At 40.6% G+C, this 24,292-nt stretch overlaps 1 protein-coding gene across 6 annotated transcripts in view; it reads right to left on the bottom strand.

Annotated features, from left to right (window-relative positions):
• LOC104611888 (WD-40 repeat family protein / beige-like protein) overlaps nucleotides 1-24,292 on the bottom strand; it is a 171,056-nt gene that overhangs the window by 95,539 nt on the left and 51,225 nt on the right. For 4 of the 6 annotated variants that reach the window (XM_019200170.2, XM_088895731.1, XM_088895732.1 and 1 more), the window contains 2 exons: nucleotides 13,792-13,873; nucleotides 8,845-9,177 (listed from right to left, as the gene is read on the bottom strand). In XM_019200170.2, the coding sequence (XP_019055715.1) occupies nucleotides 8,845-9,177; nucleotides 13,792-13,873 (415 nt within the window). The remainder of the gene's footprint in view (nucleotides 1-8,844; nucleotides 9,178-13,791; nucleotides 13,874-24,292) is intronic. The other 2 variants (XM_088895733.1, XM_088895734.1) reach the window with 2 other exon arrangements.

Below are 24,292 nucleotides of genomic sequence, written 5' to 3'. Positions count from 1 at the left end.
TACCCCAGCATTAACCTTGAGGACAAGGTTGTTATGAAGGGGGGAGGAGTTGAACTGTTGATAATAACAGAACTGTGAATGGCCCATTTAGGCCCATTAAACTAGTGTATACCCGGGGACCTCGCAAGATGGCCCATTATGGCTGAAAAGGGGGTAACCAACATCTATAAATAGTCCATGAAACAATGAGAAAGGCATCAAGCCATTTCAGAATCTTTTTCTCTCTCCCTCTCTCTCTCTCTCTCTCTCTCTCTCTCTCTCTATTTTCTGATTTCAGGAGGCAGAGTCTCCCTCGAAGAAGACTCCTGTGGTGAGCAGGCTCTCATCATGGTCCAAATAGACTAAGCTTATCATCATAGGGAGAGGTAAGTTGGGATTCATTACAAGCAAGGAGGTGAAGCTGAAAATTGACAACCCTAAGCTTGCGAAGTGGGAGTAGGATAACTCACTAGTAAGTAGTAACTATATGTTCCTTTCAACTGCCAAAGATATTTGGGACAAAGTTGTTGCCACTTAAAAGTAAACAATACCGCTAGAGTACATCAGCTTTGAAGGGAAGCTTGTAGTATACGTCAAGGGGGAGAGAACAATGGTCATGTATTTCTCATATCTACAATCTCTTTAGGAAGAAATGAACCACTTGAAGGATCTAAAATGGAAGGATCCTACTAACAGCGAGCAGTATAGGAATCACATTGAGGAGATGGTCTTTTCACTTTTTATCTAGCCAAAATCCAGAGTTTGATTTCACCAGTAGCATATTCCTAATGAGAGTATTTTCTCTTTGGCTACTGCTTACTCTCTTGTGCAAGGGAAAGAAAGTAGAAGGGCAGCCATGGTGCAGCCCCCTGTGGTTGAATACTCCGCTATTATGCCATCTAAGTCTAGGCCGAGTGTTAGCATTACTAAGAAGACTAAAGATGTCATTTGTGAATATTTCAAGAAGTCAAGATATTCTAAGGAAAAGATGTTGGAAACTTAATCCTTACTTGAAACCAGAAAAAATTAAAACTAGAAAAAAGGCAATGCTTATTTGGCTACAGATGGTTATTAAGACAGTTATGCCCTTAGCTCCAATCAGATTGATGTATCTTTTGACATTTATTGTAAATGAATAAAGTAAATAATTGATTCATGTCATTGTGGTATGTTTCTGTGTAATACCCTTAAACTGGACACTTATGAGACTCGTGTTAGTTTAGAATCTTCACAGCCGTTGGATATATTTGGGGAGATTTATCCTGCCAAGGCTGACACTGATGTGCTGCCAAGTTGGTTGGGGTGGCTTGTCTCAGCTTCCAGGGTGAGACCTGAGGTACATGCAGTGTGGGTTTTCTTGAAACCCTAACCGGACCAAATTCCAGTATTGCCCTGGACCTTGGAAATAGATGGACAAAACTAGAATGTTACACCTGACCTCTAGACACGATTATGGTACTGCACTAGGTGTCGAATTGGGCTGTCTTTGATATGCCAATCAGTGAGATCCTTAGAGGGGGTCAAAACCTGGGTATGTTGGGACAGTCCGAGAATTCATCTGAGTGGGTGATCATAGTGACAGAATCAGCCCCTTTGTCGGACAAAGTGAATGATCAAGGAATGCACTCTCTCTTATGGAAACCAAAACTGTCGGCAGTTGATTTCAAACGTTGAAATTTGTTTTTTGCAAAATATATTTATATAGAGATATACATATATATATATATACATATATATGTATATATATATTATGGTTTCAAAATGTTTGCAAAAGGTTTTAATTCCCGGGATCCAAGAGAGGTCCTCTCTTGTCGGGTAGTGTTTGATCATTATGGGTTGAGAGGTTAAGTGTAAGACCATTGAGGGTAATACCTGATGAGCTAATCTTGCATCTGCCCACAGTTCTTGGGTTTTTATAAAGTGGTTGGATCCAAGAATCATTTAGTGTAAATGTTGGGCCCATTAAGAGCCCACGGTGATGGACTCAGGGGTTCACTGTCTCCTATAGTGAATTCGGCCAGGCCTTGTAACAAAGGCTGGGCTGAACCCATGTGGCTGATGTGTAGATCGATGTAAGGGTCCCACGCCATACAAAGAGAGCCAACTAGGCAGCAGGTTAAGGAGTAAGTGAGCACGTAAACTTAATGGACCTAAAGCCCAATTTGAACTGGGCTTAAGTTAGTTAATTAAAAGGAGGCAAGATCTGATTTATAATCTGATTAGGATTAGCTAAAAGGATAAGACAAGTCTTATCCATTTAAGAGTCCAGATCCAAATATCAGATTTGGATCAAGAAACTCTCTCCTAATTAGATTAGGAGGCTGATCCAAAGAAGACTATAAATAGGGGGCAAATTCCTCAGTTTTACACACAGCAATCTGCAGAGTTCTCCCCTGTTCTTGCCGCCCCTACTCAGTTCAATCTCCACTTGTGGAACTGATCAAGAAGTGTTCTTGATATTGCTTCTTGGTAGAAGAAGCAATCTGAAGTCGTGTTCACCAACCATGTTCGATTCTTGCTGAAGAATCCCAGTTCTTGTTGAAGAGTCGTCCTGCTGATCCTGCTTCACCACGCACAGACCGTTAGTGGAAACGGGTTTTGGTCTTCTCCTTAGGCGTGAAGACCTTCATTAGGAGTTACTGCTACTTCGTATCAGGTATATCCCTCACTTCCTATTGCTTTCAGATCTGGTCTGGTTTTGGGTTCAAGATTGATCCTTGAAAATACAGTTTTCCAAAATAGAGAATGCGATTCCCAGATGGGAGAGAGAGAAATTTTTGAAACTTCGCCCAACCTTCCTGCAGGGTTCGGCCATCTATATGATGGATCACTCATCCCTTCAGTGGTATTAGAGCCAGGTTCAAGTCTTGAACCGAATTAGATCAGATCTGGATCTGCTCATTTGCGCAAAAGGCGTTCTACCCGATTTGCGCAGTTAGCGTTTTTTCTGGGAAATCAGTTCCCAGTTTTGGGCGATTGATCTGAAAATTATATCTTTAATATCCTGTTATATATTTAGAATTGTTCTATTTATGTTTCTTGAATTATGGCCTGTTCGTATGGAGGAGATCAAAAGCTTTCTGCGACGCAAGAAATCTGCGCATCTGTGTTTTCTATTCATTCTTGGTCTGTAATTAATTTTTTTTTAATTTTAGACGGAATGTATAGGAATTTGATTCTAATGTAATATTAATAGAAAAATTAGGTTTTCTATTTTATTTCATTGAAGACGAAGCTGGTTCGCGTGAAGGAGAGAATTTGCGCAGATAATAAATCTGCGATCTGCAATTTGCAGAAATTGAAACTGCAAGCAGCGACTAATTTTTTTCTTGCAGGTTTGGATCCACACGAACAACCCACTGATGTGTTTGTTTGCTGATTTTGATTGTCATTTATCAGCTGTATTTAATTTTCAGATCATCTTTTTTTTTTTGAATTGGATCTTGAATTGAACATCAAAACCCTAGACCCATTCGAACCAGATTGGACCGAATCTGTGGTTCGATGTTGGTTGTTCTCAGCCTTAAAATTTCCTTCATGGGCCGAGGGATTGATGGTTAATTGCAAGACGCAATTTGGCCGACATCTGTAAAACCCAATTTTAATTTGTTAAAACTGCCTTAGCCCAATTCAGCATAAATGCTATATGGGCCGAACTGCACTTTGCAGTTCGGCCCATATACCTGGATAATATTAATTGGTAATACAATGGATTTAAATGGGCTTTAATTGTGGGTTTTACAGTTATTTAATTGATTGGATCAATTATGGATTTCATGCACGTGATGCATGGATGTGTGATGTGCTACGTACATGGGCCATAAACACTTGGCCCATGCTAATTTGATAGTGGCTCTTTCGCACACCATGGCTGAATGCACATCATTGCTATGGTGTCCATAAGATCATTGGATGATCTCCCTGCACGATGCGCCCCACATCAGCTTCCTCCCCAAGAGGGACCGTGCGGAACCCTAGCCGTTTAGGGCCCATCTAAATTTGGCTTTATGAAAGTCAGTGGGAGGCACTTTGGTTTGACCTAAATAATACTAGGGCGTAATTATTCGTTCCCTCTTGTAAATATAAGTGCATGTCATAGGGAATTTCATTTGATGAATTCTCTAAAGGCCTTCCATCATTAGCATGAAGGTTGGCTGTATTGGTGGGTGGAGATGCACCATAAAATTGGGCTATTCATCTGCTAATGCAGTTGGTTGGATTGCTTCATAAGATGATAGGGGCGTCATAGATCGATGTGGGAGGGGCCTATCCTAAAATGGAAACTCTCTCACGGTACCTTGGCGTTCGCGAACATGATGGGTGAGCTCTTATTGGACAGAAAGGTTTAACCTAAAATGGCTATGAACCTTGTCTGACAGAGGCCAAAGGGAAAGCTCATAAGATGAGTGGATAAGACCCTTCACAAAAGGTGGTGGGGTTTAGCAGCTGAAACAGTTGGCTCCATGCACCCCATGTGGTTTCCCACATTTCCAGAGACACAACTGTCTCCGTCACTGAGATTGGAGGGAATCTCAGTGATGCCCAAAATGGAAATGGAACATAGATTAAAAGCCCTTGATGACATGAATCAATTAGGTTGTGGACTTATAAATTTGCTTTGCCTTTACCAGAAATGGCAAACGGAAACTTCACCAAGTTGTTGGATGATAACAAACTCAAGGGCCCTAATTATGCTGATTGGTTCTGAAACCTTATGCTAGTTCTGGCGTCCGAGAAATTGGACAAAATTGCTAAGAACCCTGCTCCGGATTGTCCGGGTGACAGGGCTTCTGAGGCCCAAAGGAAAGAGTATCAGGAATGGGCAAGAGAAAAATTCTCTTGCCTGAAGGAGAGAGTATCAAGAATGGGCAAGAGAAAAATTCTCTTGCCCGAAGGAGAGAGTATCAAGAATGAGAAGAGAAACCTTATGCAGTTTTCTAAAATAGGGAATGCAATTCCCAGATGAGAGAGAGATTTTTGAAATTTCGCCCAACCTTCCTGCAAGGTTTGGCCATCCATATGATGGATCTCTCATCCCTTCATTGGTAACAATGGTTAGACTTCTTAGGTGGAAGCTTCTTTTGGTTCATCTTTTGTCTTCCAACTAAATCCCAACAAGTCTCTTTTTTGTGTCTATGTTGACGGCAATGAGTACACCATAGTCTGTCCTCATCACCTTCCGATATCTTATTAACATGAACCTTCTTCTTCACCACCCCACTGTTTCCACCATTATCCATCAAAACAATGTGCTCCCCCTCTAGAGATTTCATAATATTCCTCCTACTCTCCTCAGATTGCTCAAGTGCATAAACATCCTGAATTGATGGCAGCTCCTTACTCCCTAGAATATGAACTCTTATGGGCTCATATATGGGATTGAGACCTAATAGGAAATCAAACACCCTTTGTTAAGATACCGTGTTATAAGCCTTAGCATCAGTCTCATCCTTCTAGTCAATGCTCTGGTAATTGGAAAGTTCAGGTTGTCCACGCTGTTGTTGGACATGGACAATGAGGATGAGATGCCCAAAGCTGCTGTCTTCAGTTGACATAGTAAATAGTCAATAAATTATCAACAGAGGCAAGAAACCCCAACAACACCAGCAACAGCCCTTCCAACAACAAACACAAATCTGTTACACCCCCGCACGGCAGAATAGAGCTCCTTGTTCGGATAAAACAGGTGTACACAGCCTGTGATCACTGTAGAGCACCACATTGTTCTTAAAGATACTAGTGATTACACAATCACTCGCTTTTCTTGATACTTACTCACTCTACTATCATAAACAAACCATGTGATCCACTTTTTTTTACCAAAACTTATGATACAATCTACAAGGAACACCCAGAATAGGGTCCACACCCTTTCAAGCATCCCCTTAGTGCTATGGCCAAGGAAAAAGAGAAAACAAAAAGATGAATAAAGGAAATTGCAATAAGTTAAGGGTGTCAATGGACCAGGATTAGACTGGACGCCATCCGATTCAAATCTCATTTGGACGGATTGGACAGTCCAACAAAAATATATGGATATGGACCACCCAAGAATCAAATGTCCAATGAGTATTTCTGGATTGGAGTGGACATAATCCATATGTCCAATGGTCCGTCCAAATCCCACCTTACCTCTCCGTGATTCTCCAATTCCTTCAATTTTTCCTCCATCTCTCTCTCTCTCTCTCACTCTCTCTCTCTCTCAATTCCATCTTTGTAGTGTCAAACTGGCACGACACAACTTTACGAGCCGCCCATGCTTTGGCAGGTTGTGTTTGCCTCCTCTAGGATATTTCAAAGGTCAGGCCCACATTGTCCATGGCATAAGTCCAAGTGGGCCCGAGTCGAACTGGGCCACAGGCCAAGCCTTGGGCCAAGATGGGCTAGGCCATGAGAGGCATATTTTTTAAAAAAATCAAAAAAAGAGTGAAATTTTTAAAATAACAAAAATATTGAAAAAAACTTAAATTTGTATTTTATATGAATTTTGATGTATAATATTGTTCATGGTTTCGAAAACTGGACCAGACCGGATGATCGGACCGGCTGACCAGAGAACCGGTAAAACAACCAGTTTCATTTCACCCTAAAACCATTGATTTGGTAGCGACCCGTTGACCTGAGCAATCAAACCGTCAACCCGAACAACGGTTTTGGCCTTTTTATTTTAATTATTTTTTATTTTTTTATTTTTTAAATCAAAATGGGTCATCCATTTGAATTGGACGATCGAACCGTTTGACCTGAGAACTAGTTCCCAAAATGGTTGTGTGTCCGGTGTAGATTCTAAAACCTTGCAATTGTTTATATATGAAATAATAAGATGAAATTAAAAAATACGTTTTGTTCTCTAGTTGAAAGATACCATTGTTCTCTCTTCTTCATTCTACTGAAACTAAACATTGTTTCATTCTAAAAGCTTGATATAAAGTGCTAGGGTTGCTTTCAGAATAAACAACCATAGGCCCATGACCTTAAACATTTTCCACTTGCTTTAAGTGGTCACTTTGACCATTTCCAAATTGCAATACAAACGTTTCTTAAGGCAAGGTCAATTAAGTAAATTGCTTGCAAACTATAGGGGATGTATTAGTAAAAATGCAAGCTATATGGTAGATTTTAGTAAATCCATGAAACTATAGGGGGTCTTTAATAAATGATCCTTTCTAAAATTACAAAAAAAAATGGACTGTAGTGTAACATTTTTCCTATTCATTGTGTTTTCTAGGACAGATTGACAAGACAAATGGTTAGGAGTGGTTGTGAGGCTAGAGGTCTTTATTATCTTAATAAAGACATTGGCTCTAAGCTTCGAACATCAAGCTGTGCTATAAGTGTGAACAAGAGGTCAATCACTAGGGTGCTTCTTTTGCATGCTAGGTTAGGACATCTTGTTTTTCCTTTATTGAAAGTTATGTTTCTAGGATTTTTTCACAAGTTGTTAATTGAAAGTCATTTTTGTGATGTAAGTCAAGTGTCCAAGCATTGTAAGACAAGTTACCCATAATCTATGAACGAAATTACTGCTCCATTTGATCTTGTCCATTCTGATGTTTAGGGACCTTCTACTGTTATCTCTACGGATGGCAATCACTATTTCATTAGCGTTAGTGACCATTACTCAAGATGTACTTGGATTCATTTAATGAAAAGTTGCGATGAAGTTCTGATAATTATCATGGGTGTTCCACAAAATGGCTGAAACACAATTTAGAAAGAAAATAAACAACTCCATTTAGATAATGCAACAAAATACATTACAAGTTGATTAAATATTTTTCTTTAAGATACAGGTGCCCTACATCAGTTATCATGTGCATATACTGCATAGCAAAATGGGGTGCTAAGAGGAATAATTGACACCTTCTAAAAACTATCAAGGCCTTACTCTTCTATCACAAAGTTCCAAGGAACTATTCTTCCCATGTAGTTCTTACAACCTTATATCTAATAAATAGAATGCCATTCAAGGTGTTGGGTATGCAAACTCCTATCTCCATTCTCTGACCCAACCAACCTATCTTTTCTCTTCTTCCCAAAGTATTTGTGCATGTCCATTTTATTCATGTCAAAGATTCCCAACTATTCACCTACTCAAAAGGGTTAGAAATGTTTTGATTCACAAACAGGGAAAATTGTCACCTAGGATGTTACTTTTCGTGTCACAATCATTCTTTAAGTCTCCTCAAAATCCTCTTCTAGGGGACACCAGTAGAGTGGAAGAGTCTTCCTCGAAAGTTAATCCTTTTGCTTTTGTTCCTACTCCTTTGGCCCATCTACCATCTTCTTTGCCTGATCTGTCCGGATATGACTGCAGCTATGCATGATCATAAGGCAAGTGAGGAAGATCTAAGTATCTATCAAACAAAGAAAAAGAATAAGGAAACTTCAGCTTATGACTGCAACCAATTGGATGTCTTGTAACCTAGTGACCAAGGTACCATTTCCCTGATTTGGATGTCTTGTTCGTTCTTCTACAATTTATCCAATAAACAAGTTTTTGTCTTATTCTCACTTATCATCTACCTATCACTCTTTTGTGTCTACATTGTCCTCTATTGTTACTCCTTCCAAATTTTCCAAGTATGTAACTAACCTAAAATGGAGGGAATAAATGGATAAAGAAATGAATGCTTTACTGTACAAAATTAAGCCATGTTACTTGAATAGTCCACATGAACCTAGAGCAGATATCAGAAACTACTTTTTAAAGGTTAAATGGTAACAAAAAGATGATAAGAACACAAGCCATGTTAAAGTAAACCAATCATATGAAGGAGAATAAAACTAAAAAAGATGAAATATTAGTTCCAATGGTCAGAATCAGAATATGGTAAGCTAAATACTTAAAAATAATTTACATACATCAAGAGGAAGGCCCCCAGAATCACTGGATAACGATTTGCAGGTACCCAGAGTTTCCAACGATTCTCCAGGAGTTCTAGATAATGAATTTGACTGGCTACCAACAGGTGAAGTGATTGATGTGGGAGAATGAGGACAACCCGTTGAATGTGAAGCATTAAATAATTGGCTTTGTAGCCGCAAATGATCTTCAACTAGCATTAAAATGACAATTGCATTCTCTGCCAAAGCCACAGAAAGCTGTGCAGCATTCTCTGCTTCTGCTTTGGCATCATTAGGCGACAAACCCTCAGCAGCAACACCAGCAGCTGCGGCTGCAATAACTTGAGTCTGCTGCAAAATAAAAACTGGATGTAGACATTTCCGTAGACACTTCTCTTTATCTTATAAACTACATAGAAGGTAGAGAACATAAATTATGTTACTATAGGCAATTAAAAGCAAGCAGATTTTGTAATATATAATGAATTCACCTCACCACAAATTTTTTTGGATGCTTTTGCATTTCCTTCTGCAGAGGTATAAAGCAACATAAAGTTTTTGAATTTCCCGCATCCAAATTGCAGTTAATAATACCATATATAGTCCAAACTACGGAATAAGCCCATCTGGGAAATGCAGGAATAGTTCATCTATATGCACATGGAAAAGCTAAGGCAATAATGTACAACTGTGTTGTCTTCAGTTTCCATCTGCGATAGTGGCTATGGTAGCATTTCATCCAATTCCAGACAAAAGATTCAGGTGATCATGCAACCATTTACTAATAACTCCAATATATGACCATCTTTTTTTTATCAATGACTAATACCATTAAAATAAGAAGAAGTAGGAAAAGATGGTAGAATGTCAAGTCTCCTAAGGGAGAAACAAGGCCATATGCAAACCCATTCCATAATGACACCAATCAATAAATACATCCATAATGATGTTGTTGTAGTTGTCATCACCAGACCATATGCAAACACCATTCCATAATGAGATCAACTAATAAATACATCCATAATTATGTTTGTCATTATCATTGTTGTTGTTGAGAGTGTAAGGGCATTTTCGTCCTTTTACATGTTTTTGTACTAGGGTGCCTAGTCATGGGCCTTTTTGTAATTTATGCATTATGCTTAAATGAAAATTTTCTGGGTATGAACAGTAACACACCTCATTTTCTGGAGAACAAAGTTGGTCATGTAGTCTCAGTCTTTGAATCAATCGACTAAGAGTCGAGTTGTTTTGTGGCACCACCGTTTGGGCCATGTCTTTTGAGTTTTTGAAGTACTTGTTTTAAAATTTGTTTAAGTTTATGTCAGTCAGTGACTTTTAGTGCCAAGTGTGTAAACTAAGTAAACATTGTAGAACTTCATTTCCTTTACATAATAAAAGATCATATTTTCCTTTTATATTGTTTATTCTGATGTTTGGGACCTGTTAATATTCCAACTGATAATGGCTACAAATATTTCATCTACTTAATTGTTGACTTCTCTCGATACACTTGGGTTTATCCTATGTACTCGTGGGAATAAGTCCCTAAACTTGCGAGAGAGTTTCAATATATGGTCTAACCCAATTTTAGACAGAGATCCAAACCTTCCAATCAGACAATACCAATGAGTACTTTCATGGTTACCTCATAGATTTCTTTACTTCTTGTGGCTCTCATTACAGGAGCTAATGTGCCAGAACCCCTCAACAAAATGGGGTTGCCGTCTCTTATCACTCCACCCCCTCCACTTGGACCCAGGTTGTCCTTTGCCAAACCATCTACATTCAGATTAAAATAACCAGGAAATACCGGTTGGACATGCACTACTTCGGGTTTTCTTCTTGCTGAATTCTGAACCTGAATACCCATATGAGCAAGCACTTGAAGTTGCAATTGATCTGAATAAGATGTAACCTTGATAAGTGGGCAAATTTCCTGCAACCATTTTCTTCTTTATAGATGATTTGTTGAGTGCATTTAAAAGAGCCTTCCATTTTTCTTCTACATCTTTCCTTCCATATTTCCCATGGGACAAAACAAGCCAATGCTTGTAGACAAGTCGCCCATTGACTTCGTATATTGAAGTTCATAGTTAACCACCTGTGAAGCACTACCCTGATGGGCCCATGATGAAGGAACGTTATCCCCAACAAGGAGGTGAAATAACCCCAAATTTTTCTCGCCATACAGCTTTGAATAAACAAGTGGTCCATGGTTTCAATCAAGGGATCCTTACAGCAATTGCATTTGAAGCCAGCTGAATACCCAACTGTTTTTAATTCACTATCAACTCCAACTTTGGATTTCATAAGCTTCCAAATAAAGAAGGCTACCTTGGTTGGTATTGCCTGGTTCCATACTGCCTTATACCTGTCCACCCGATGGGCTAAAACTCTCAAGCGGTCCATCCATATTATTTTATCCTTTTCATTCCGTATGTGGATCTTAGCAGATTTTATTTGCTCCAGCAGGTCTCCATGTAAACAAATTTCTTCAAGGTTCTGTTCCCCATTTTAATCTAGCAAATCCCTGATTCAAATATTAATATCCACATCCTCTATATTTAAACACCAATCTATTAGGAGAGCACACCCCATCCATTTATCCAGTCAAAAATTTACCATTCCTTCACCAATCAGCCAAATGTAACCTTTCACCAAGTCTTCCACCAGCTGAAAGTTAGCTTTCCACGTCCGAGTTGCCGTCAGAGGACAGTTGGAAATGTAAAATATATATAAAAGAAAAAGATCCATATTTTATTACTGGGCTCCTGCATTAGATGTGGACCCTATACAAATACTGGTTTAGCACTCTTTAGCAAGAGAATCAGCAAGAGAATTTATTGATCTAAGTATTAGACAGTTTGCCCTTAGCTTCAATCCGATTTGATGTACTTTTGATATTTAGTGTAAATAAATAAAGTGCATGTTTGATTCATACTGTTTGGTATAATTCTGTGTAAGACCCTAAAACTGGACACTTATTGAGATTTGTGTTAGTTTTAAATGTTCACAGCCATTGGATAAGTCTGGGGAGATTTATCCTGCCAAGGCTGATACTGGTGTGCCGCCAAGTGTTGGGATGGCCTGTCTCGGCCACCAGGGTAAACCCCAAGGCACATGCAATATGGGATTACTCGAATCCTTGAACTGGACCAGATTTCCAGTATTGCCCTGGACCTTGGAGACAGATGGGCAAAACTGGAAAGTTACACCTGACCCCTAGACTCGATTATGATACTTCACTAGGTGTCGGATCGGGCTGTCTTTGATATGCCAATCAGTGAGATCCTTAGCGGGGGTCAAAACCTGGGCATGTTGGGGCAGTCTGAGAATTCATCTGAGTGGGTGATCATAGTGACAGGATCAGCCCCTTTGTCGGACAAAGGTAATGATCGGGAATGCACTCTCTCTGATGGAAACCAAACTGCCGGCAGTTGATTTCAATCGTTGGAATTTTGTTTTTGCAAAATATATATATATATATATATATATATATATATATATATATATATATTATATGTATATATATATACGGTTTCAAAAGGTTTGCAAATGGTTTTAATTCACGGGATCCATGTGAGTGGAGAGTGCAGCACTGTTCCTTGCAGCCGAGGGAGAGGTCCTCTCTTGTCGGGCAGTGCTTGATCATTAAGGGCTGAGAGGTTAAGTGTAAGACCATTTAGGATAGTACCTGATGGGCTAATCTTGCACCTGCCCACAGTCCCTAGGTTTTTATAAGATGGCTTGGCCCAGGGACCATTTAATGTAAGTGTTGGGCCCATAGGGTCCATGTGATGGGCTCAGGGGTTCACTGAGCTTTTCAGTGAATTCGGTTGGGCCTTGTGATAAAGGCTGGGCCGAACCCATGTGGTTGGTGTGTAGATCAATGCTTGGGTCCCACACCATACAAAGAAGCCCAACTGGGCAGCAGATTGGAAACTAGTTAAGCACTGAACACTTAATGGGCCAAAAGCCCATTTCGAGCTGGGCTGATATGATCACCCACCTATGGGGCGAATCTGGGATTAAAGTTAGCAAAAGGATTGGGCCTTTAACCTTATCCACTCTGGGAGACCAAATTCAAATCAGATTTGAATCTGGTAACCTCTTGATAAGATCAGGAGTAAACTAACTTAATCTGCAGATAGGATTAAGATCATCCCCTATCCAAATACTGATTTGGATTGGGATAACTCCTAATTAGGAGGTTTCTTAATCAAGAAGAAAAACCCTAAGAGATCATAATCAGATTTCGAACCTAGGGTTTGGTGAAAAGAAAATCATCCTGCGAATTGGGATTGGATCTCATACACACTCAAGAGAGAAGAGAAGCAATTCAGCCATCTTCACTTCAGGAGTTCTCCTCCAGCCGCCGCCATTCTTTCTTTCAAGATTCGATCTTTGAAGTAGAAAGAAATCAAGAAATTGGTTTTTGACATCAGTTTTGTAGAAAAGACTGAAAAGATTTGGTGCTCAGAGTTTCTAGTGGATTCTTGTGAAGGATTCAGTGTGTAGGACGCACTCTGCTGGTTCCGTTCCACATACAGCTATGTCATCTTCAGCAGGAGCGGATCTTGAGGTCCTCTTTGGGCGTTAACACCAACTTTGGGAGATACTGCTTCTCTGGATCAGGTATAATTCGCTCCTTGTCTTTTGGTTCAGATCTGGTTCAATTATGGTTCAAGTAGGATTCTTGAATATTGTATTCTAAATTTAGGGAATATGATTCCCAGTTGGAAGAAGGTAGGAAAATTTTTGAAATTCACCCACCCATTCCGCAACCTTTTTGGCGTCCATACGGTGGATCCTACCATTCTTTCACTAAGAACTCAAACAAAAGGAGAAGATAGGCTAGAAGCTAAAATAAATATAAGATAGGAATCTTTAATGAAATATCTATAAGTACGTTAAACAAATCCACTCAATAAAAAATATTGACTAGCTTTAAGAAGCAGGAATTACCTGAACCTGCAACTCTCTGGCAGCAAAATCCAGCAAGCTACCCAAGAGTCTTCTCTTGAATATAGGCAGTGATTCTTCTCGTCTTCAATCATAAAAAACATATGCCACAAGGTAATTAATAACCAAAGAATGAATAGGGTTTCTTAACAAAAACAAAAGCAAAGATCTTTGAACACTTAAAAGAAAAACTCGACTGAAACATAGTACATGGAAACTACTTCTCTTAGAAATAAATAGAGGGAATACGATATAAAAAAGGCAACATTTTACAAGGTTTAAGGGGAATTCCTGGTTGAGCACTATATACAGTCAAGCTTCAACTTCTAATTGTAATATTTATTTGAGACGCATCAATTAATAATTAATGTCAGTTCATGTGCAATTAAGTGATAGTGGGAATTCCTGTCAGCCTACTTTAGCATTTTATATGCTCTTTTTATTACTGCCACTTGTCTAGGGGCATTACTGTAATTCTCATAAGATTATAGCAGTTATTATAAGTGATAGTGGGGGCATGTCTGATACGCACGCTTGTCATCCATAAGATCTGGACCTGGATTAGAGAGGTTCCCATTCCCCTCCTTCTTTAGATAATGGTGGCTCGTTATAAATTACTTTACCTTCAACCCCTAACTGCTGGTTATGTGAAATTAAATGTGGATGGAGCTTCTCGGGGTAACCCAGGAATTAGTGGTGAAGGGGGAATAGTTAGAGCAGTGAATGGATATTTCACCGCAGCTTTTGCAAATTTTTATGGGGAGGAAAATAACTTGGTAGCTGAAACTTTTGCCTTCCGTGATGGAATCCATGTAGTTAAAGCTTTGGGTTTGAACAAAGTTGATAGATTTTCAGATTCCCTAATTTTGGTTAAGCTGGTGCTTCAGGTAATCCCTTCGCCCCATTATATTTGGTATTGGGATCAAGATGTTAGAGGGTTTGGAGTTTCGGGTATATCACACTTACCATGAAGGAAATCATCCTACGGATTCCCTTGCAAATTATGCTTGTGACACGAGAACTTCTACGATTTTTATTCTCTTGATGTATAGATTTTCAGAGGGAAAAGGTTTTTATGTCCCCCCCAGAGGCTTTTTTGCCTATTCATTAATAAAATTTCTGGGGGCACCCCTCCACCGGGAGTAAATTTTGGGGTAAAAACAAATACCCCTGATGTAATCTATACTATATGCCACAGAGGGGCATTTTTGTCTTTTCTCTTTCTTTTATTATGTGCTTGATCACCCTACTATTTAAATTAAAAAAGCTGGCACCGCCAGTATGAATTTTTGGCTCTCATGGTATCAGAGCAGGTTGGTGCTCTGTAAATCTCCTCACTGCATCGGTGCTCTATTCTACCTGGACTGAGAATGAAGGAAGCAAACTCGTTCTGGATCTGCAAACTGTTCATTCTCTCATCTGTTCTGGGCTGAAAATAAACGTGAGTGATTCCAGAAACTGTTGATGATTGGTCGATTCTTCCTAAGAGGTCGGCTGTTCCTTTTGGTGTTCTTTCTTTCTTTGTCTTGGACTGGTGAACCCAGAATTCCCTCGAAGTGAACAGGGAGATTTTTTTTTTGACCTTTTTTTTGTTTCTTGGAGTAGATACCAAGAACAGGTTAAGGTTTGCCCCAACGGATGATATAAGGTGGGTTTAGCTCCTTCTTTGTGGGTTAGATGATCCAGAAACCAAGTTTCTTGTGAGAATTTTTATAGGTCATGAGTGACCTAATTTGGCTGACTGGTACAGCAGAAGTTCACTGATGTTTGTGACTAATATTAGCCTTGGGGGGGATCTGTTATACCTGTGAGAGTGTTCAGGTGACCAGCATAGCAGCAGAACACTGATGGTTGTGGCTTAATGTTAGCCTTGGAGACCTAATTGACCTGTCAAAGTGTGTTTCTACATGAACTGAAATTGTGTTCTGATTGTTAATCACTCAGAGTGAGGGCTGTGAATTTCTCTTTGTGGGAGTGTATCGACTGAAATCATGAATACTAAAGATTCTGCAACTTCAGGAACCACCATGAATCAAGGTGGAATGAGTAGTGGTCATGACTCCATGAATTTCCCAATGACTATTACCCCGTTGGATGGTAGGAATTACCTAGCATGGTCTAAAGAGATGCGGCTGTATATCACAGCCAGGGGTAAGGCAGGATATATTAATGGGAAAATAAAGGAACCTAGGGCTGGTACTACCAAATATGATAAGTGGGACCAAGAGAATTGCATGATTATGTCCTGGCTTTTGACATCCATGTTACCATCAGTCAAACAGAATTTTATGTGGGCCGAGACAGCAAAAGAAATATGGGACCAAGCGCAAGCAACTTATTTAGAGTACAGGCATTATGCAAGAATTTACCAGCTACAAGCAGAATCTTCAACATGTAAGCAAGGAGAAAGGAGCTTATTGACCTATTATTCTGCTCTCACTTCAGTTTGGAAAGAACTAGACTATTATCAGAACATTGATTGGGAAAGTGAAAATGATGCTAAAACATATAAAATGTTAGTTTCACAGCAAAGGGTGTTTGCTTTCCTTCTGGGTTTGAATCCTGTGTATGAAGCTATTCATGTTCAGGTTTTGGGCAGCAAGGATCTTCCGTCTGTCCAAGAGATTTATGCACTTGTTCAGAAAAGGGAAAAATCAGAAAAAGACAAATGATAAAAACAAAAATGCCCCTCTGTGGCATATAGTATAGATTACATCAACCCCCACGCTTGGAGTGTGTCAACTAACATAAAATAGAATAGCAAATCAAGGAGAAAATAAGCAGAAGAAATAAAGAAAACACCAAGATTTAACATGGTTCGACTTCGTAGCCTACACCCATAGGAGGAGAGGAAAAATATCCATTATAAGAACAAGAGATACATGGCATCACTCTCACTCTCTTCTCTCACTCACTCTCACTCCTCAAACCCTAATCTCACACAACCACTAGATTAAATAAGCAAAAGACCAAAATATATCAGAATTATATATAAGCTCGTTTTTCTCCCACAAATACATACAGATCCCCAAATACAACAAAATACAATATATCTCTCAACACATCTCCTCAAACTCAAGGTGGGAAAACAAGCTTGAGTTTGCAAGAAGGATGTTGAAGCAAAATCCATGGAAATAGGTTTACTATTGAAGCGGCAACCATGAACCTTGAGATGTTGAAGGGACCTCTAAAGCAAAAGTTCACCAAGGGAGCTTTGCATGTTCACCAACAATCCACCATCATAGTTTTCTGTAGGTTTTCAGGACTGCTATTCAGTCTTGAACACTAAGAGATTTCAGGTTCGATGAGAAGAGAAAGTGAAGAAGAAGTAGAAGAAAGAGTGGTGAAAGAGTAGTAGAACACAGATTTTGAGGAGAAGAACAGAATGTCAATATTCTGCCACCACCACTTTAAGCTAATATATATATGTTATGCTAGTTACATGAAAGGACATATCTGCCCTTGGTGTTTACATCATAACTGCTAACAAATAACAAACAATATAAAACTGAAACTAGGAATAACAGAATAGCAAAATGACCACAGCTGTGACTAGATACATTCTACCCTACGAACAGAGTGGGACCACAGATGTGGGGCCCACATCAATGTTCTCTACACTCCCCCTCAAGTTGGGAGTATATGTTCATCATTCCCAACTTGGATAGATCCGCCTCTAGCTTCTTTCTTGATACGGCTTTAGTGAGGATGTCTGCTAGTTGCATATTGGATGTGATGTAAGGGAGGCATACTTCTTGAGATGAGACCCTCTCTCGCACAAAATGGCGATCAACTTCAATGTTTTTGGTTCTGTCATGCTGTACTGGATTATGTGCTATATTAATGGCGGCTTGATTATCACAGTACAGCATCAGGGGCTTCTCATACTCAATACCCAACTCCTCAAGTAGAGATCTTAGCCAAAGGATTTCAGCCACTCCATTGACCATGGACCTGTATTCTGCTTCAGCACTTGACCGGGAGACAACACTTTGTTTCTTACTTCTCCATGAGACAAGGTTTCCTCCCACAAGGGCACAATATCCCGAGGTAGACCTTCTGTCATCAACACTCCCAGCCCAATCAGCAGCAGTATAGACCTCCACCTTCATGTGATTGTTGTTCTTGAATAGTATACCCCTACCTGGGCATCTCTTCAAGTAGGCTAAGATTCTTTCTGCCGCAAGAAGATGTGTGGTTCTAGGAGAATGCATGTACTGGCTGACAACACTAACAGCATAAGTAATATCTGGCCGAGTGAGGCAGAGATATAGGAGCTTTCCCACCAGTTGCTGGAACATAACTTTGTCTTCAAGAAGCTCCCCACTCTCGGCACTAATCCTATGATTCTATTCAATTGGTGTATCTGCAAGCTTGACACCCAACTTTCCAGTTTCTGCCAATAGGTCTAGGACATATTTCCTCTGAGATATAAAGATCCCCTGTTTGGATCTAGCAACCTCAATACCCAAAAAATACCGGAGTACACCAAGGTCCTTCACCTCAAATTCTTGGTGAAGAAGCTGTTTAAGAGACTCAATCTCATGGCTATCATTCCCTGTGACCACAATATCATCAACATATACTGCCAGTAGTGTCAAAGAGGACTCCACCCTCTTGATGAATAGGGTATGATCTGACTGGGCCTGTACATATCCAAACTTCACAAGTGCTAGTCTGAATCTATCGAACCAAGCCCTAGGTGACTATTTCAAACCATACAAAGCCTTGTTGAGCCGGCAGACCTTCTTACCTATTCCTGCATCATAGAATCCAGGAGGCAAACGCATGTAAACTTCTTCCTATAGATCTCCATTCAGAAAGGCATTTTTCACGTCCATTTGGTATAAAGGCCAAGTGTGACTTGCTGCAAGGGACAATAGGACTCGAATAGTAGTCATCTTGGCTACCGGTGCAAATGTCTCCAAGTAATCTATGCCATAAGTCTGTGTAAACCCTCTTGCAACTAACCGAGCTTTATACCTCTCAATAGATTCATCTGCATTATGCTTCACCGTAAATACCCATCTGCATCCAACTGGTTTCTTTCCTTTTGGCAAATCAACTACCTCCCTGGTGTTGTTTTTCAACAGGGCATCCATCTCAACTTGCATTGCATCTTTCCATTCAGGGACGGATAGGGCTTCTTGCACTGTTCTGGGAATAGGGACATTGAAAATGGAGCTAAGGTAGGACCTATAGGTAGGAGATAGGCGATCATAGGATAAAAAATGGGAAATACAATGGGCTGTGGATGTGGTACAATGTTGTTTCCCTTTACGGACTGCAATTGGAAGGTCAAGATCATCTGTAGGGGAAGTCTCTGTGGGTTCTGGGACTGTAGTATCTGGACCTGGAGCTGCAGATGAGATTGGAGCTAGTCTGGACTGCTGATGATCAGGATCAACCTGCCTGCACCGCCTGTCCCTCTGACCACCCTCACCATTGTAGCTTTCCCTCAACTCCTGATCCCTCAACCCTCACCATTGCAGCTCTCATCACCCAATGAAATAGGTAAAGGAACGGCCCCACGCTCACTGCTCTCCCCCTGAAGACAAGAACTCAAACCCCCACTCTCACCACTCTCCCCATCCATGGAGACAAACTTCCTCCCGAAGATAGGATCATAACAGCAATAACCCTTTTGAGTTTGTGCATAACCAAGGAAGATGCATTTGGAGGCTTTGGGTTCGAACTTGGAGTGATGGGGTCCGAGAAGCTGAACAAAGCAAGTACAACCGAATGTCTTAAGGGGAATAGAAAACAAGTCCTCACGTGGGTGTAGAAGGGAAAAAGGAGATCGCATATCAAGAACCCTGGAAGGGACCCGATTAATAAGGTATACCGCCGTGAGGATAGCATCCCCCCAAAAGCGAATAGGGATATTGGAAGTAAACATGAGGCTTTTAGCACTTCCAAAATGTGCCTATTCTTCCTCTCGGCAACTCCATTCTGCTGAGGTGTATGAGGGCAAGAGCTCTGGTGGATAACCCCATGATGAAGAAGTTAAGATGTCAATGATTTAGCAAAGTATTCCTTTGCGTTATCAGATCTGAGAACATTGATCTTGGCATCAAACTGGGTTAGGATCATTTGGTGAAAATTTTGGGTCAGGGAAGGTACCTCATCTCGTGAACGCATGAGATAAACCCAAGAAAAACGGGTATGGTCATCAACAAATAACAAAAAATATCTATACCCACCCATGGAAGGGATATGATAAGGCCCCCATGTTAGACAGTTTTGTATGCCCTTAACTTCAATCAGAATGATGTACTTTCTGAGTTTATTGTAAATGAATAAAAGTGCATATTTGATTCATGTTCCCTTGGTATGTTTCTGTGTAATACCCTTAAACTGGACAGTTATTGAGACTCGTGTTAGTTTAGAATGTTCACAGCCAGTGGGTCGGTCTGGGGAGACCTATCCTGACAAGGCTGACACTGTGGTGCCACCAAGTCGGTTGGGGTGGCCTATCTCAGATGCCAGGGTGAGACCCTAGGCACATGCAGTGTAGGATTAATTGAATCTATGAACTGGACCAGATTTCCAGTATTGCCCTGGACCTTGGCGATTGATGGGCAAAACTGGAAAGTTACACCCGACCCCTAGACTCGATTATGATACTGCACTAGGTGTCAGATCAGGCTGTCTTTGATGTACCAATCAGTGAGATCCTTAGTGGGGGTCAAAACCTGGGTATGTTGGGACAGTCTGAGAATTCATCTGAGTGGGTGATCATAGTGACAGGATCAACCCCTTTGTCGGACAAAGGTAATGATCAGGGATGCACTCTCACTGATGGAAACCAAGACTGCCGGCAGCCGATTTCAACCGTTGAGATTTGTTTTGCAAAGTATATTTTATATGAGATATAAAAGTATATATATTATGGTTTCTCAAATGTTTGCAAGAAGGATTTAATTCCCGGGATCCATATAAGTAGAGAGTGCAACACTGTTCCTTGTAGCCGAGGGAGAGGTCCTCTCTTGTCGGGCAGTGTATGTTCATTATGGGCTGAGAGGTTAAGTGTAAGACCATTGAGGATAATACCTGTTGGGCTAATCTTGCATCTGCCCACAGTCCCTAGGTGTTACAAGGTGGTTTGGCCCAGGGACCACTTAGGGTAAGTGTTGGGCCCATAGAGCCCATTCGATGGGTTTCAGGGGGTGCACTGTCTTTAACAGTGTAATCGGCCAGGCCTTGTAACAAAGGTTGGGCCGAACCCATGTGGCTGATGTGTAGATCAATGCTTGGGTCCCACGCCATACAAGGAAGCCCAACTGGGCAGTAGTTAGGAAGGTTAAGTGAGCACATAAGCTTAATGGGCCTAAAGCCCATTTCGAACTGGGCTACTTATTTAGTTAATTAAAGGGGCGAATTCTGAGATTGAGTAGCAAATAGGATAGGGTCTTAATCCTATCCACTCAGAGAGTTAAGATCTAAATATGATTCAGATCTAGAAACCTCCTAATGAGATTAGGAGAAAGCTAATCTAAATCTGTAGATAAGATAAGGGTTTATCCCTATCACCTAAAGAGAAGTCTTATCCAAATATGAATTGGATAAGCTGCTCCTAATTGGATTAGGAGCTGATCTTTTAGGTTAACAAAAAAAAAAAAAAAAAAAAAACACACAACATCAGATTTTCTTTAGTGTTGAAATCAAGAAGAGAGAATTATGCACCCTGCGAATACTCTCTTGCCGCCTCCCTGCTCTTGCAGCCCTATTTGCCAGTTCGATCTCCAGTTGTGGGAGAAGTCAAGATTGGATCTTGACATCAGTTCTTTGAGAAAGGATTGAAAGGAAGCTGTGCTCACGTACCATCCTGCTGATTCTTGCAAAGGATAGAGTTCGTGGAGAAGAACACTGCTGATTCTGCTCCATCCTGCACTGCGCCATCTTCAATGGGAGCAGTTTTTGGATCCTTCCTTGGGCGTGAACACCTCCATTGGGAGATACTACTTCTCTGTATCAGGTATAATTCTCTCCTACTCCTTTTGATTCAGATCTGATTTAGTTTAAGGTTCAAGAATGATCCTTGAAAATATGATTTTCTAAATAGGGAATGCGATTCCTAGTTGAAGGGAGAGAAAAATTTTTGAAATTCGCCCCCTTATTCTGCAATCTTTGGGCGTCCATAGGATGGATCTCTCATCCCTTCACCCCAAACGTCAGTATGCACAATATCAAAAGAATTATCACTCCTTTTATTACTCAATAAATAAGGCTTTCTACAATGCTTAGCAAACTCACAACTCACACACTATAGCTGAGACAACTCAATAGACTCAAATAAAGTAGGAAACAGACTCTGTAAAGATTGAAAAGACAAATGACCTAATCGGTTATGCCAAAGCATAACCGGAGTCACAGTTTGAGAAACAAAAGACAACTTTTCTACTGACTCTCCCTGACGAAACCGCTCCCCGAGCAGATAGATCCCATTCGTCTCACGGCCAGTCCCAATCTCCTTCTGCGTCTCCAAGTCCTAAAAAACACATCGGTCAGGGAAGAAGGTTACTGAGCAGTTCATATGCTTGGTAATACTACTGACTGAAAGAAGGTTAGTATCAAGCTTAGGAACATGCAAAACAGATGATAGGGAGATAGTATCTGAAATCTTGATGTCACCCTTCCCAGAAATAGGAACCAGGGAGCCATCAGCAATAGATATCTTATCCCTACTAGAAGACAAAAGGTAAGTAGTAAACAATGAAGGCAAGCTAGTCATGTGATCAGATGCACCTGAGTTTATTACCCAACAAGGTTCAGTAGTACCTGGAGCTGAGGCATGATAGGCTGAAGCTCAAGTACCTGAATGGGCGAAGGCAGATGTGACAGGGGCTGATGAAGGCTGCGGTGGCTGAGCTGAATTTCCAACCTCCTTTTCTAGTTGTATTAGGGCAGCCCGAACTGCAGCTAAGGTCTCCAAAGATGTTCCTTTTGTGCCAGATGAGGATGCTGAATCAGTGTTCATGGCTACATGAGCAGTGTCCTTCTTGTTTCTTAACTTCGCAGGAACCAAGTGGGGATGCAGTTTCCAACATGTCTCTTTTGTATGTTTGGGTTTCTTACAATGTTCACATACTACATCCTTCTTGTCTTCCTTCCTCCTGTCCTTCTCTGAATCACCCCCTGATTTGGGTGTAGCCGCTACAAAGTCTGATGTGGGTGTGTGAGGTTGTATCATAACCTTCCTTCTGGTCTCTTCACTGTGTACAAATGAGTAAGCCTGAGAGAGAGTCACACTGTCTCTAGTCAAAATCTGTTGCCTCACAATATCATATTCTGAGTTCAGTCCTAAGCATCTTTGGGACTCTCCCACTCAAGAGTCTCTAAGTGATCAATCCCATGCCACAAGGACTTCAAGGTAGAGAAGTAGACCGACACCGGTTTCTCTCCTTGTTTAAGTGTGTTCACTTCACATTTCAATTCATATGCTCTAGCAACATTAAGGGGTTGGGAGTAAGTTTCTTTCATAACATCCCATATCTCCTTAGCTGTCTTTGCCCACAAATAATTCCGGCTAATATGAGGCTGCATAGAATTACACAGCCATGTCATAACCAAGTAGTTTTCTTGCAGCCACTTGGTATATGTCGGGTCTCCCTTGGAAGGTTCTTTCATATCTCCCAGGAGGTACCCTAATTTACCTCTTCCACCAATAGCCATCATGGCTGATTGGGCTCATTCCAAATAGTTTGATCCATCAAACTTTACGGTCGTAATCTGACCACCCATCTCAGAAATACCACCACAACTGATGTTCCCAAGGCTGCCTTCTGCCTGAATTTTAGACTCCATTTCTGTCAAGTCTCAAAACAGCACTTGAACCACCAATCACAATCAAAACAGTATAGTCATGATCTGTATTCTCAGTGTATGTGCACAAAACTGAAAAAATTCTTATCTGAAACCAACTGGCCAACACAGCAGTAGCTGTCCGTAGATCTCTAACCCCTTAGAACTCTGAGAACAGCTTAAAAAAGAAACTGATATGCTAGGGAAAGTTAGGGTTTTAATCAGTCCTGAAAGGACAGTCGCACAGTCCAAACTGTATAGATGAGCTTGCAGTAGGGTTTTAATCAGTCCTGAAAGGAAGCAATTCAGTCGCACAGTCCAAACTGTATAGAGGAGCTTGCAGTAGGGTTAATAAGAAACCCTAGAATCTGATCGGACCTATGAATAAACTTAAGAGTAGCTCTAGGTAGATCACAGGGTTCAGTCAAACACTAGGGCTTGTCGCAGATCACTTTCAAACCCTAGAGTAGAGAGAAACACAGTTCGGTCCAGGGTTTGCTGTAAAATCCTAGTGAATCGAAGAGAGAAAGAACTAGAATGGTTCGGCCTTCCCCTCCAGATAGGTCCAACCTATCCTCTCTGATAGAACTTCTCTTAGAAAGTAAACAACTTACAAGGAAAAATTGTTCGCTGCCTTCTAGGATTACCTGAACCCTAGTCTTCTTTGATCCTTCCTGACCACCAACACTCTGCAACCCTA

Source organism: Nelumbo nucifera, chromosome 1 (genome assembly GCF_055504915.1).
Source record: "Nelumbo nucifera cultivar China Antique chromosome 1, China Antique-T2T, whole genome shotgun sequence".
In the NCBI taxonomy this organism is placed as follows: Eukaryota; Viridiplantae; Streptophyta; class Magnoliopsida; order Proteales; family Nelumbonaceae; genus Nelumbo; species Nelumbo nucifera.
Note: the sequence above shows the minus strand (reverse complement) of the source record. Positions and strands in the feature narration are given on the sequence as shown.